The sequence below is a fragment of the Nesoenas mayeri genome, assembly GCF_963082525.1.
Source record: "Nesoenas mayeri genome assembly, chromosome: 17".
NCBI classification, from domain to species: Eukaryota; Metazoa; Chordata; class Aves; order Columbiformes; family Columbidae; genus Nesoenas; species Nesoenas mayeri.
The window spans coordinates 10,013,292-10,028,481 of record NC_137565.1 but is presented as its reverse complement, the minus strand read 5'-3'; the positions used below and the strand labels follow the sequence as shown (position 1 = coordinate 10,028,481).

Genomic DNA, 15,190 nt, shown 5'->3' with positions numbered 1-15,190 from the left:
GCGGGCTGCTGCCGACGTGCAGTTTAACATCCCACTGCTGCTGCAGCCCAGAGCCGCTGCCTGCCTCGCGTATTCTCTTGCCACTTGTTTTGGGCGATTAAGTGCAAGTTGAACAGTGCAACATCCTCTTAAAAGTGCTGATATGGACCCTGTTGCTTCCTGCTCAGATGGGGAACACCAGAGATGTAATCTATCTTCTGGGGTTTTGCAAGCGGCCCCGCTTTCAGCTTGAAACTGCGTCAGAGGCGGTCAGAAGGGGCTGTAGCTGGAGCAGAAGCAGCACCTTCCTCCTCGAGGTGTTTGCTCTCGAGGGACAAGGGACATTGGCCCTGTGCAGAGCAGCCACTGTTCCAGACAGCCTGGGTCTTTGGTCTGTCCTTCCTGGGGCACAGGATGGAGGGACCAAACGCGATGCAGCGAGGAGGATTTGGGGAGCGCTGGCGTGGGCAGGATTGTTTGAAATAGCGTTTGGTTGGCAGCAGCAGGCGTGTGCTGCTTAGAAGCAGCAGCGAACGTCACTAACCACTGCTCTAAATCTGTTCCCGGCCGTTGAGCGTGTTGGGTGTTGGCTGGAGTCTGAGAGAGGGTGCAGATGTTTCTTGCCCTGCTTCCCTGAAGGGCTGGAGGTGACTCTCATCAGCCAAGTGCCTACTGCAGGCTGCCCCATTTTTGGGAACAAATGCATCTTTTCCTCTGTGTGATGCTCCAGGTGGGACGTCCCTGATCCTCCCACCAGGCTCAGGACACTGGTCTGACATCTGCCACCGTCCCTTTGTTGGCAGGGGGTGACAGTGGCCAGGCTGGCTGTCCCGAGGAGAGCCCTCGGGGCGCACCGTGCTGTCCCGCCCCCCGGGGCTGGGCTGTCCCCAGGCCAGGGCAGCAGTGGGCTGTGCGCTCCATGTCATGCCCGTGCTGACAGCGCTTCCCGAGCAGCTCCTGCCGCCGTTCCTCGGGAAGAGCCGGGCTCCCCGGGGGACACCCGCTCTGTAATTACCCGCTGCGCTGCGGGATTCAGACCCAGATTTAATTAACCGCAGCCCCAGGTGTCCCCTGGGCAGCGAGGGGGCTCCCCGGGGGTGCAGCAGGAGCGGGGCTGCTCGGGCGGGGGTGGTTTGTTTCTTTTGTTGTTCCTTTCCCCAGATACCTCTCTGCTCTCCCCGCTGCGCTCCGCCCGCTCCCCGCCGAGCAGGCGCTGCCGCCGCCGGCCCAGGACGCCCCTGAGGTGGGTGCTCGGCGCCGGGTGCCGGTCCCGGGGCTCTGCGAGCGGCGGGTGGCGACGCGGCCCCGGGTCCCCCTGGGGCTCCGCCGGGCTCCGGGAGCCGCCCCCGTTGCCAGGCAGCGCCCGCGGCCCCTGACCCGCCGCGGCCCCGCCCCGCGCTCCCATAGCTACGGCGGGCGGCGGCGGCCATCTTGGCGGCGGCGGGGCGATGAGCGGCTCGAAGGCGCGGGCGGCGGCAGCGGCGGGGCCGGAGAAGAAGCCGCCGCCGGGGAGCGGGGGAGCGCTCAGCCGCCTGCGGGGGCGGCGCGGATCGGCCGATGCGGCGCCGCGGCCGCCGTGGACAGAGTCCGACCTGCTGGCGCTGGACACCGTCCGGCCCGAGCACGTCCTGGGGCTGTGCCGGGTGACGGAGAGTGAGTGCGGGCCGGGGAGCGGCCGCTGGGGCCGGCAGCGCTCGGCGGGGCTCCGGCTGGACCCGCCGTCCCGGGCGGACACCGCCCGCGCGGCTCCGCTCATCCCCCCGTGGCCGCGGGCGGGGGCGCGAGGCCGGGCCGGGGACGGGGCGGTGGGGCCGGTGGGGCTGGAGCGGCCCGGCCCGGCGCCGCCGCCCGCTGCGCCGTCCCTGGAAGCGGCCGAGGAGCGAGCGGCCGGAGCGGCAGCAGCGCCGGGCGGTTCTGCCCGCAGCTTTGTTACAACTTCCAGAAAAGTTTGGGGGTGCTGGGGTGGGGTTTGTTTTTTTCGGTTTTCCTCTGGGCTGCTGGTCGCTGCTTTTCTGTCCCGATCCCATCCCTTTCCTGCTCTGCCACTTGGCACCCAGTGTGCCTTTGTTTCTTCTAGCCTCAATTTCGTCCCCGAAGCTTCTGCGAAACAGCTTGCTGTGTGTATCTTAACGGAATGGAGCTAGCAAAAAAGAACTTCCTTTGGTAATTGCTCAGAGGTGTTTTAGAACGCTGCTATATGTTTCCTTTCTGTTCTAGATTATTTATGCAAACCTGAGGACAACATATACAATATTGACTTCACCAGGTTTAAGATCCGGGATCTTGAAACTGGAACGGTGCTGTTTGAAATTGCAAAGCCCTCTGCTTCAGGTATCTCATCTTAGATTGCAGGGAGGCTGGGGAGGCTCGGGGAGCTGAGAAGTTGCAATGCAAGACCCATTCAAACCAAGCAGAGAGGTCCTTCGTTGTGTCCCGGTGACTCGATTCCTCTCCTTTAAGCATAGGACTGAGTTTATCTCTGCTGAGAAACTCTGAGAAAACTCTGCTGAGTTTATCTCTGTTTTTATAGAAATGTGAAATTATTTTTGTGAAGTGGGGGAGTATTATCAACTGCAGGTCTTCCCTTGTTGGCTGATTGTGGTTCAGAGTTTCTTTCATGTGCTGTGGCAATTGTGAGGGGCCATATCCTGTGGGCTTGAGGGTGGTTTCAGTTCCAGAGCCACCAAAGCTGCACCAGCTGTCATAGCAGATCTCTTCTTTATTACTTAGTGCCTGTACAACTCTCAAACCAGTTATTAAACACCTAACTAATAGCCAGCTTCTGATAACACTCGCCAGGCAGTATTACCTTAATGTATTTGCTATTAGCAGAATAACTGAGCTGGTGCATTTTCTAGAGCAAGATGAAGAGGATGAAGATGACAGCAGTGAACTGGACGCTAGTGCAGGCCGCTTTGTTCGTTACCAGTTCACCCCAGCATTCCTCCGCCTTCGAACTGTTGGTGCAACGTGAGTATGAGCTCTTAGAAAGAATGTTTACCGAGTGTCACAAAGGTGTTTACAAAGTGTCACAGTTTATAACAAAGCTGTGTGAAAGACTAGAGAGAACCCATCTTACACTAAAAATATCAGAGTCTCTCTCTCTGGAATGGTCTGTTGGATTCTTGTGTAGCCTCAGATCCAAGGCTCCTTTCTTCCCAATAGGAAGAGAAGTTTGTCGTCTTAGCTGTTTTTTCCTACTTTTTGCATACAGAGTGGAATTCACAGTGGGAGAAAAGCCAGTATCAAACTTTCGAATGATTGAGAGACATTACTTCCGAGATCGCTTGCTGAAGAACTTTGACTTTGATTTTGGCTTCTGCATCCCGAGTAGCAGGAACACGTGTGAACACATTTACGAATTCCCTCAGCTGTCAGAGGACCTTAGTAAGTATCTCCTTTCCTGCACTGGGTTGTGCTTTGTGTGTGTACATACACTCATTTTCTCCCTCTCTCTGCTTGTGGAAGAAGTTGTAATTGGGATGGGCAGGACAGGAAGAAATAGATGCAGGTTCCTGGTTTAAGCGGTGTGTAATCTTGGCTGAATTACAGATTTGTGCTGCAAATTTTCCTTCTTTGAAAATGAAAGCCTAAGACAACCCATGTTGTCAAGCCACGGGCTGCAAGACCTGATCAGAGTCTCGGGGCTGACAAGCCTGGGGCCTGACAGCGTAGCCACACATCTTGGCTTGATAGCCACACATCTGGTTTCAGCACTTGCTTGTTAGGGCTCTTTGAGAGGTGTGTGTTTGAGCCTACCAAGCTCTCTGCAAATATACATTGCACGGGGTATGTTTGGCGTCAGGGGGTGGATAGAGCTGGAGCACCTGGGCCCTTATGTGGCCACCTGGCTGTGGGAGGAGGTGCAGAGGTTGTACCCCAGCACTGCTTTGCCATTTGCGGATTGCAGCCTCTCTGGTTAGAGGTGATTGCTGCTCTGCTCTGGTGGTGGCTCTGACGGTTTCCAAGGAGGTCTTGTGTGCAATTACTCCATCCCCCTTTGTTTGCTTTTGACAGCACTTGCGCTATGAACAAGAAGAATAGGAAGGGGCAGGCCAGAGCTTTAGAAGTGTGCTCAGCAGAGCAGTTTGCTTCTCTTACTTGGGCAGGGCAGAGCGTCAGGCTGGTAAATCCAGCAGAATCCTTTTTACTTGGACTTGGTGCTGCCCAGTGGAGTGTAGCAGGCTTTTGAGTGTAATTGAGCTTTCTCTTTCACAGTCCGTCTGATGGTTGAAAATCCATACGAGACCCGCTCAGACAGCTTTTACTTTGTGGACAACAAGTTGATTATGCACAACAAGGCCGACTATGCTTACAACGGAGGACAGTAATTATTCTGTGTCCGCTGGACGCTGTGCTGCCGTTAACCGTTCCAGATGTACAGAAGAGAACTGGAGTTGCTGTCTCGTGCAACAAGACTTCTTGCCAAACCTTTTCTCCTTGCGTGAGGCTGAAAACATTGAAGCAAAGACGACAGCTCATGAAAGTAAAGGAAGTCTCCCTGCGACACTTTTTTATCTGACACTCAGCATATCCTGCCTCTCAGTCACTATTTCTGGTTACTTTCTGGTGCCTGGGTTAGATCATGGATCAGAGATACTGTAAGAAAGTTCTTGCTGTTACAGCCTTTATAGTTGGGCTGCACCGTTAGTGTTTCTGATGTTTCACCTATTGGGTGACCATGCTCTTTAAAGAGGTCGGGTTGTTTGGGTGAGCTATTTCTTAGGAAATTTCCCCCTTCAAGTAGCCAGTGACACCTGTAGAGCAGGTCTCTTCTTAGTTGCATAAATCATTACTGTAGTGCACAGTGGTTTAGTTTGTAGCATGACTGACATTGCTTTTTAGGGTACATCCCAATATTCTCCAATGGGAAGTATAAAATAAGAGACTAATTCAGCTTCTAAGCAGTGCAGGAATCTTCCTTCTGGCTCCAGGGCCTGAGCTGCCCCTGAGAACAGCCTGATCTGAGTCTGGCCAGAGATTTCACTAGAGATATGAGACTGGGGGAAAAAGGGGCTTTATCTAGGTTGGTCATTGAGTCAGTCTAACAGCATTTCTATTTGAGCTTTTGTGAACAAACTGTTGAATTTTGGAGCTCAGGGGTCAACTTTAGAGCTGAAGTTAATCTTACTGTGCTTACCGTTTCTCCTGCTTCCCTTTGTGTAGGAACTTTGGCTCGTGCTGCAGAATTGTTGCCTTTTAGATCGACAGTACATTGTCAGTCCAGCTGGGGTGGAGGGGAGTCATCACTATAGTGGGGCTGGGAGTAGAAAGGGAGAATGTGGAAAATCACTTGAAAAATGCGTAGGAAGCAGAGCTTCCTGGGCTTCAATCTGTCCTTTTAAACCCAAATGATCTGTCAGAGGTGCTGGAAGGAGAGACAGTGGTGTTACCAGCTCGTTTGCGTTGTTTCAGTTGAGGTATTAGTAGCTAAAAGCTTCCCAGGTCAGATCACTCAGTGTTATGGAGTGGGATTCTCACAGAGGGAGTTTTGGTGTGGTTCTCTTGTTAGATGAGCTGCCATCCCTGCTTGGCCTACTTAGCTGTTTATTTATGACTTAGGAAGTTCTGCTGAGTTAGTTACTGCCAGAGCAGCAGGTGTGTTTCCTGGTTGCGTTTGGGATCTGGCGGTAGGAAGCAGCATCACGCAGTGGGACAAGCAGACCCGTGTCTTCCCGGCGGCCGTGCTGGGCCCCAGCTCTTCACCATGCAACAGCTCGGCTAACAAAACTCTTTTCTACCTGTTTTGCTGGCTCTCAGGACGGGTGGGTTTTTTGTCCCCTCACTGGACTGGTCGGTCGAGTCTCTTGTACATGGGAGTCGGGTTGTGTCCAGAAGAGAGATGTTTGCTAGTATTATTTCCACGTGTTCCTTGAGACAGTTGAAACCCAAGTCCTTGGCGCATACAGTTGGTTACTTGTGTTCAGTAAGATTCGGTGTAGTTTATATTTTAGCAGGATTCAGTGCAGTGGGCATCGCAGCCTGGAGTGTGTTAATGCAGACAGCAATAGGAAACCACGGTCTTCACCTCTAGATTAACGATTTTAACTGTGGTGTGGGAGATCAGCTGGCATCAGAGTGAACAGTGAGAGTGAGTGGGGTGGCAGCCACCAAAGAATCTCCAGCTCTTGGGAAGATGTTTAATTATGATTAACCACAACAAATGACCTGTTCTGGGTGGAGCATTAATCATGAGCAACCACAACAAATGCCTTGGGAATGCGGAGGAGCAAGGTTTGCATGGTTGAAAGATGAAGAAGGATTCTGCTACCACCAGTCCCCTCCAGCGCCTCCAAAGGCGCTCAGCAATGTTGTTTAGTTATTTGAGAATTAGTTAAAGCTGCTTGTAAGGTGCAGCTTGAGGTGCCCCTTGCAGTGATTGTCTCGGAAGGCCTCACGCTGTGCCGCTGAGGTGGGAAGCATTTGTTTTCATGGAAGAACAGGTAGTTACATGTGACGAGGCAGAACTGCCTGGAATCATGTTGCATCCTCAAGTGTTCTGAGACGCTCAGGATAGTGTCTGAAGAGCCTGCTAGTTATTCCCTGCGAAAGTTTAGCATATCGAGCTGAATTTCTATGTAGTATAAATCCAGGTGCCTTTGAATGTTAGTTTTATCAATATTTTTTGTATGAAGCAACCTCTTGCTTTGCATATGAGTCTGATGATTCCCATCTGTTTTCTATGTCACTGCGTAATGGTTCTTGAAAGGAAGACTGACTGTTGCCAGAGTGAGCAGCAGAAATTACTGTACGGCCAAATACCAACTTGTATGAGCCGTTTGTAGCAGCCAGGGTGCTGCTCTGCTCCGTCCCAGTGTGATTTGTAGGGGTGTGGGTGCCATCTAGCCACTGCTTTGTGCAATGCCACTGACAGGAGAGCTCTGCTAAATGTAAATGAGGCATTCGATGCTTATAGGAAAGTGGATTCCTGTCTTTAGTCATTACCCCTGCCAGTAGTGATGAGAAAAAAGCATTGAAGCGGTTGCTTTCCCATTGGTGGATGAATCCGCTATTCAGCAATAAAAAAGGAGAACGGGAGGAAGATGGGAAGACGTGCAGGCAGCAGTAGCATGCCTCAGTTTCTAGATGAATTTATTTGCTTTGTCAAATTAGGTGGTCTTTGCCCGAAAAGCATGCTGCAGAAGTCCCTACAAGAGGGCAACCCAGCACTGAAAAAGCTGATTATAATCTAAAAAATCAGGGATTTCCAAACTCCTCTCCCCACTTTGACTGCTTCCCTAAGGTTCCTTTTCTCTTAGATGCTTTCTGTGAAGTGTCTTCTCTTTGGGGCAGGGATGATGTCTTTGGTCAACGCGGTTTAACAGATTGTGTGCTCTGATGCTTTAATGAGGGGTCAAAGCTACTCATGCCGTTGAGCTAGGAAGACATTCCAGTGGGGTCTCATCCTTGTCAGGTGGATGGTGCTGAACGCAAGGGAGGTACTTTCAGTGTCAGTTAATGTGTGAGCAAGGGAAAAGGTTTCTGTGGAGACAGCTTCTCTCAGGTCGTGTGCGGAGGTGGAAAGAGAGTTGGGATCATACTGTGTTCTGCAATAACAAAACAAGGGACCAAATCCGCAAACTCATGCTAAATTTTTTCAGTATTCGTCCTCTTAGCACCAGGACCTCTTTTTCACATTTTCGAGGCAACTGCTTTGGATCCATGGCAGAAAGCTTCCTGGACAGCTGTTTGCATGATTGAGGAATATGTATTGCACCTTGTTGAAGGAAGGACATCTGATCGTATGGACTGGGTACCGCTGTCCCTGTCCTCAGGTTTTGGTAGGAAGTGTCTTCCTTTGTGTGTTTTCCTCAGGATTTTCAATGCCTCTTGCTGCAGAGAAGCAGCAGCTTGAGGTTGCTTGAGGATGTTTATTCTGCTTGTCTGAGAGTCCAGGAAGAATAAAACAAGTGTTTAGAAGGGAGAAATGACCAAGGGAGGTGGTGGTGAAGCAGTAAGGTCCAAACGTGGTAACTCCTCAGCTCCGTGTTTCATGATGTCCCGTTTGCTTTCTGCCCTGCTGTCCTGTCACATCAAGCCACCGAGCCTTGTGCTACCCCACAGCGTGGCCCAGTATCGGGTGTAATCCTGGAGTGCGAACATGGCCGTGTCCCCCACTTTTGTGATGGTGCCGGGGCTGAGGGGCAGCTGCCTGGCACTGCCATCGCCTCTCCTCTGCAGCAAAGGGAACAACGAACACCAGCAACCGCCACCCCTGCCTGCGGGGATCTCAGTGCTGTTACAGGACATGTGTTTGTATCTCTCACAGTGTGGCCTTGGGGCCGCTGTCCCCTCCGGCCGCTCCTCCCGTGGCCCTTCCGGGCAGCAGCCGCGCTGCCCGCGCCCCTTCAATCCCGGGGCGCCGACTCCGTGTGTGTGTCCCAGCACGCTGCCGGCGGCGCCCCCTCCCTCGGCGGCGCCCCCTCCCTCGGCGGCGCCCCCTCCCTCGGCGGCGCCCCCTCCCTCGGCGGCGCGGTGCCCGGCTGGCCGCGTGTTTCTGTAAACGTGGTTTTGTCACCAGCAATAGAATAAAACCTCCCGTTTTCGCACAGGCGCTGTCCGGCCTCGGGGGCGTGGCCAGAGGGCTGCGGGGGGCGGGACCGGGCAGGGGGCGTGGCCAGAGGGGTGCGGGGGGCGGGATCGGAGCAGGGGGCGTGGCCAGAGGGCGGTGCCGCGAGGGGGAGGTGCCCGCGCGTGCGCTGTGCTCGCGCTCCCTGAGGCGGCGGGATGGCGGCGGCTGCGTTCCTGGCCCGCGGCGGCGGGACCCCCCGGGGTGAGGGCGCGGGACTCGGCTTCGCTCCTCCGCGGCTGCTCGGGGGGCGGCGGGGCACACGAGAAGGGTGGGAAGAGGCCGCAGCCTGCGCGGGAGGCGGCGCCCCGGTGCCCTTCAGGGCCTGAGGCGGGTTCCCTCAGCCGCGGCGGGGCCGCCCTTCAGCCGAGCCCCCGGCCCGCCGCACCCCGGCTGCGCTCCCGCACCCCGCGGTCCCGGTGCTGAGGGAAAAGTGTCCCTCTGGGCGGGCCCCAGCTGCCTCAGCCCCCTGCCGCGGGCGTGAAGGGAGCCAGCGGCGCTCCGTTCCTTCCCTCCCCAGCGCTGGCCTTCGGGTGCCTCCGCCGGCTGCACACCGTGTACCAGAGCGTGGAGCTGCCAGAAACGCACCAGATGCTGCGACAGACGTGCCGGGACTTCGCAGAGAAGGAGCTGATGCCCCTCGCGGCGCAGCTGGACAGGGAGCACCGCTTCCCGGCCGAGCAGGTGCGAGCGGCTCCCGCGGGAGGGCCGGGCCGGGCCGGCTCTGCCCGCCGAACGAGCAGTGAGCTCCGGCTTAGCAGCACGTTGAAGTTTAGACCAACTTGTGCGAGCGCTCTTTGAGTGTGGAGGTTGTAATGTACCCAGGACATTTTGAGCTCTACCTCATGTTTATCTGGCTTCAGTACTACTCAATTTTCAGTTCTCTTACTGACTTTCCTGTGGGCTATAATACAACTGACTTATAAAATCAATTAAATACTTTTATAGGCTGCACATAACCGTAAAAATGGTTGATAGTGAGGCAGCATAGATGACCTGAGTGCATTTCAGATGGTGAAGTGATCAGGAGATAGGAGGTGCATGTTGGTCATCATCTAGGGCTGTGAAGAGATTGCAGTTCCAGTCAAACCTGCAACTCGTTTTGTGGAAAGCAGCACAGATTCAGCAGTACAGGTTCAGCAGTACGTTCCGTGCCATGTTGAGCAGACTAATTCAGGTGTTTCATTGCAATGAATATTAAGCTCCAGAAAAAATATATACTGTTAGGTTAGCCACAAGGCTGTGAACAAGCACAGTCAGAGGCACGTGGGTTTTGTCAAACACCCCTCTTTGATTAAAGAGTCAGGAAAGTCACACACAGTCTAAGGAAAAAATACTTTCCTCTTTATTTCACTGTTCTTATCCGAGAATTTTACATTGGATTTTGAGTCTTTTCACTTGAATGTGTAGAAGCAAATTCAAAATGTAAACTGTGTTTATTGAGATAAAGCAACATACATAAAACTAGTTGCTGGCTTTTGTTCGTCCTCTGGATTTGATGTGAAGGACTAGGGGTTTGGGTGCCCCTACAAGAGGGAAAATATTTGTTTAAAAATTCCTCTTGGTTCCCCTTAAAGCAAGCAGAGGCTGGTAATACACTTATTTCTGCAACACCAAAAGCTTGACAAATATAAAAGCAGAGGAAAGCTTTTTTTTTTCTCATGTATGTTGCCAAACATTAACAAAAAAACTAGAGCGAGGCAGTCGGTGTTCTGAAGAGCTTATGGTTAAGAAGCCAGGGGTACAGCTGAGGAGTTTGGGGTGGAATAATTTGGAATGTAACCAACAATTAAGTTTTCTGGGAAGCAAGACCTGGCTTTAATGGGAATGGAAAACCACCTTCTTGCAAGCTGTTCCGTAGGTCATTCATTCTGTAAAATTCTTTCCTTGTGCAGTCCTAGGCTGAAGCTCAGCAGACTCACAGGTAAAGTTCTAATGATTTTTATCAGATTTCCCATTGAGAGCTTCCAACTGACAGGAGACATGTGAGGGGAAAAGCGTTGTTGGGAGGCTGGTGGGGTTGTATCTCCCTATTTCACCTTCTGAAGGCTCCCTCCTTCCCAGCACTGAAGAGAGCTATTTAAATAAGCATGAGCCTCGTCTTGTGCAGCAGTGACTATGTACAGCTCTTGCTGAAGTCATCGGGACCTGGGGACACTTACCGGTTTGTACAGTCAGATTCCCATTTCACCAGAAGTTGTGCACATCTTTTCCTGTGTCTGTAGCCCTGCTATGACCTGTCTTTGTCTCCATGTGTCTGCATGTATTTGCTGAGACACTGGTGGTGCAGAAGATCTTATGTCTCTGCTCCCTCCGTGCAGGTGAAGAAGATGGGTGGCTTAGGGCTGCTGGCCATGGATGTGCCAGAGGCCTACAAAGGATCAGGCCTCGACTACCTGGCCTATTCCATTGCCTTGGAGGAGATCAGCAGGGGCTGCGCGTCCACGGGTGTCATTGTCAGTGTCAATAATGTAAGTGTCTCAGGTTGTGTGTGAGGGTCAGGCGTGGAACCAGGGCTGGTGTCAGGGTGTTACTGGAGAGGGATGTGTGGGAGAAATGGGACCCGTTCCTGTGGTGGGTTCCGGTGTGCTGGAGAGCATTTAGACTTTAGGGAGTTACTGGGATCCTTGTACCTTCAAGAAGCACTAACTCAATTCTTAATTCTTAAAGTCTCTGTATTTAGGGCCAATACTCAAGTTCGGCTCTGAAGAACAGAAGCACCAGTGGATTGCTCCCTTCACCAGTGGCGATAAAATCGGCTGTTTTGCACTTAGTGAACCAGGTGATGTGACTGTTACCCTTCATGTTGCAAAGAATGTAGGGTGGCTTTTTTCATTGGTCAGGTTTAGGATGGGTTCGGGGTCTGTTAAATTGTAGCAGTTTGCAGAAAAGTGGTTTGTAGCAATTCTCTCTAAATGAAGTCGCAGAGCCCAAGGTTTTAACTGCTGTGCCCGTGGTCAATGCTGAGAATTCTCATCCCCTTGGCGAGCAGAGCTCCGGAGATGGGCACATGTCGGGCACATTGACCTTTCCCCTTCCTGTTTGGGCCCTCTAGGAGGGACAGTGCTGACACCCCCGCAGTTACAAGAAGTGCCATGAGCTGATGGGGGGGCCGCGGGCTGGGGGTGGGTTTGTACCCCAGGCTGCCGCTGCTTTGCCTGAGTGTCATTTGCTGGTGCCTCGCTCAGGAAACGGCAGTGACGCGGGTGCAGCGTCCACGGTGGCACGCCTAGATGGTGACGAGTGGGTTCTGAATGGCACCAAGGCCTGGATCACCAACGCCTGGGACGCCTCGGCCACTGTGGTGTTTGCTACCACAGATAAATCCTTGAAACACAAGGTATGTTCAGTGGGGCAGCCAGGAAAAAGGGCGGGAATAAAGGAGTTGTACAGGAAAAGCACTTTGGAAAAGCTCAGCTCTTTAGAGCCATGCAGGCATTGAGCAGAGGGGCTCATGTGCACCGGCTTTGTTCTATCTCGGCACTCCCCGCCCTTCTCCTGGTTACCTACACATGCGGCTTCTATGAAAACTGTTTGGAGGAAGCGTGTTGACAGCCATGTAAGCGGGAAGCTGGCACCATTCCTAAGAGTTGGGGTCTTGTTGCAGGGCATTAGCGCGTTCCTGGTTCCCATGCCAACCCCTGGGCTGTCACTGGGGAAGAAAGAAGACAAGCTGGGAATCCGAGCCTCTTCCACCGCCAACCTGATATTTGAGGACTGTCGGATACCCAAGGCCAACCTCCTGGGGCAGCTGGGGATGGGCTTCAAAATCGCCATGGTAAGAGATGGATCGGGCTGCAGCTGTGTTTCCGTAAACCTGTAGTTCCCAAGTTTGCCATCTTCAAAACCATTCTCAGACTTCCGATGACTTTGGTGAGAACTGCTAGCATAAGCTGTTCAGTGTAACGTTAAGCAGTTGACCCCTTTTGCCAAGGTGGGAGAAATCATTCATAGAGCTTGATGAATCACTAATTTAACAGAGGTCTTTGACAGAGCTGTAGAGGTTCTCAGAGGAAAGAACGCTGAAGTTGCTGTGTCAGCAGGGCTGGCGTATTTTAATTTTTCTCTTTTCCTAGCCACCAACTGTAATCACATGTTCCCATGCCTCCCGTTTGTGGCTTTTTCCCTAAATACTCTGGCAGAGGAGAGCTGTCCTGGTGGCACAGGGCAGCCGCTGGATAATGTCTAAAGGCAAATGGAATCTGAGTTACAGCACGTGTGTGACTTCTGAGGAGGAGCCGGGCAGCCGCGGAACAACACGTTCCCTGCAGGGACGCGCTCCCCCTGGCAGCGTTCATTGCTCTCAGTAGGGGATAAACACCATTTTTTGGCCTGAATTTCTGAAAAAGGCTGAGCTCCCTGGAGACCATCCCCTGCCATTATGTGCACAACTAAAAGAACACATCAGTCACCATCGCTTTTTTTTTTAAGGCACTCAGCCCAGGACTGAGTTTGCTGTAAATTCTTCCTGTACACAGTGAGACAGGGAAGCAGTTAAAAGACAAAATGGGCATGTGTATGAGGCAAGTTGAATTATTGACTTGATTCACTTGTCATTTTGAAAAATGCTTGGTTCAGTGCGTGTGCTAATGATGAGGGCAAAGGGGAAAACTGACCAGATTGCTTTTTTTTTTAATCAATTAAAGTAAAATCAGCTGCACCATGAGTGGGTCTAGCTGAACTGTACTATTGTGTCCCTTCCAGAGCTCATTGCGCTGTTTCCCTGATTTTGCACCTGCCCGTTTCTCTCCAGCTATAAGAAGCAATACCCCCTGTGTTTCTGCTTTCCCTCTTGTACCCTTGGCTTCTCTCTGCAGCGACCCAGTACATGTTATAGCTCTCTAGTCCTTCATAACTGGGAATATTCTGAATCAAGGAGGCCTGAGCAGAGGGTGGTAAGGCTAGAGGAGCTTCCCCAGCAACAGCAGAAATGCAAGTGTACTATTTTTTGTCAAATATGACTTAGCATGTATTTTGTGTCTCTGGCAGGAAACTTTGGATGCGGGAAGGATTGGTATCGCCTCACAGGCTCTTGGCATAGCACAGGCAGCTATGGACTGTGCTGTGGATTATGCTGAGAAGAGAATGGCCTTTGGGTCGCCCATCACGAAGCTGCAGGCGGTGCAGGTAGGAGCCAGGTGGCCAGGGCAGCTGCAGACAGTGCTGGTGGAGAGTTCCTGCACTTTGCACAGTCTGGCATAAACAAGGTAATTCTTGTTTTCAGACACTGTTAAACTGTTGGCATGGAGCCGCCCCTTTTCTAGCAATACTGGCCTTGGGGTGGGAGACTTGTGCTCCAGGGGCCACCACCTGGCACAAAGGCAGTGCTTGTCGTTGCAGTTTAAGCTGGCCGATATGGCTGTGGCCTTGGAGGGCGCGCGCTTGCTGACCTGGAGAGCTGCGATGCTGAAAGACAATGGGAAACCTTTCACAAAGGTATTTACAACACGATATTTATCTAGTAGTGACAGTGCTGGGCACAGGCCCAAGGCAAGAAAACCACACTGTGTACAGCATTGTTGTGTTCAGCATCGCTGCGTTCAGTGCACGCCCAACCAGTGCTGAGGTGTTTAACCTCAGCCTGCTGGGCTGGGGCCTGGTTTTAGCCAAGGGGAGAGGGGTGGCCTCTGTCAGCTGGCACCAGTGACCAGGCTCACCTCTCCACAGCTGGTCTGTGGGCATTCCAGCTCCTTGTAAAAGTGAGATGTTCTTTATTGTGAGAGCTGCACCCTCAGTGATGTTTTTCCTTCCCCAAAGGAAGCAGCGATGGCCAAGCTGGCTGCATCAGAAGCTGCAACAGCCATTGCTCATCAGGTAACTCCTTCACTTGACATCTCTGCTGCACAGCATGCAGAAAGGGAGTTTGTGTTGGTGCAGAACAGGTGCTTGGGGAAGGTGGGATGGAATTTACTAGATTAAAACAAAAAATATGGCTGAAGCTGGTTAGCACAGCCGTCTTGGTGCGCTAGGATTTGTGCTGGCCTGTAGCAGTTGTATTACTGAAGTCGTCTTCTACCTGCTGCTGTCAGGGCAGTGTTAAAGTTTTGGGCGGGATAAGCGATGTGGGAGGGAGTGTGATGCACCGGTCAGCGCCCGTAGTAAGTTTGTAACATAGCAAATAGCACAGGACCTCTGGTGTCTGCATTTATTTCCAGTTATTTATTTATTATTTATTATTCCAGAGTGTCTTAGCTGAACATGGATCACTAACAAATAGCTCTGAAGTGATGCATTGTCTGGGACATCAGTATTGCTCTTCCGCAGTTCAAATCCAGTTTGTTCTCTGCAGAAGGGCTGCAGTCATCCCCATGTGTCCCCCCACCAGTTATACTTGCAGCAGGCTTAGCTCCTTTTTAAGTGGCTCTGGGACATGGAAAACTAATTCGTTGCCCCTGCTTCCTTTCTAACCTGCTACCTTTGTTTCAGGCCATCCAGATCTTGGGTGGGATGGGCTATGTGACAGAGATGCCAGCAGAACGCCATTACCGTGACGCTCGTATCACCGAGATCTACGAGGGGACCAGTGAGATCCAAAGACTGGTGATAGCAGGTCAGGTGTTGAAGGCCTACCGGAGCTGAAGAAGCCAGCGAGAGCAAGACGCTGCCCTGAAGTGCCTCGCAAAGGTGCACAACAGCATTGAG

At 52.4% G+C, this 15,190-nt stretch overlaps 1 protein-coding gene across 2 annotated transcripts; it reads left to right on the top strand.

Moving 5' to 3' along the window:
• The first annotated feature begins 1,403 nt into the window (after positions 1 to 1,403).
• On the top strand, positions 1,404 to 15,133 carry ACADS (acyl-CoA dehydrogenase short chain). 2 transcript variants are annotated; one of them, XM_080355443.1, is made up of 13 exons: positions 1,404 to 1,632; positions 2,197 to 2,310; positions 2,838 to 2,949; positions 3,194 to 3,366; positions 9,069 to 9,232; positions 10,870 to 11,019; positions 11,219 to 11,330; positions 11,737 to 11,888; positions 12,156 to 12,326; positions 13,538 to 13,675; positions 13,889 to 13,984; positions 14,306 to 14,362; positions 14,975 to 15,133. In XM_080355443.1, the coding sequence occupies exons 1-13, from the start codon at positions 1,428 to 1,430 to the stop codon at positions 15,125 to 15,127; spliced, it is 1,797 nt and encodes a 598-aa protein (XP_080211569.1). In that variant the 5' UTR covers positions 1,404 to 1,427; the 3' UTR covers positions 15,128 to 15,133. The 2 variants fall into 2 exon arrangements, with proteins under 2 accessions (XP_080211569.1, XP_080211568.1); XM_080355442.1 differs by lacking the exons at positions 1,404 to 1,632; positions 2,197 to 2,310; positions 2,838 to 2,949; positions 3,194 to 3,366 and adding an exon at positions 8,706 to 8,752.
• The last annotated feature ends 57 nt before the right edge of the window (positions 15,134 to 15,190 follow it).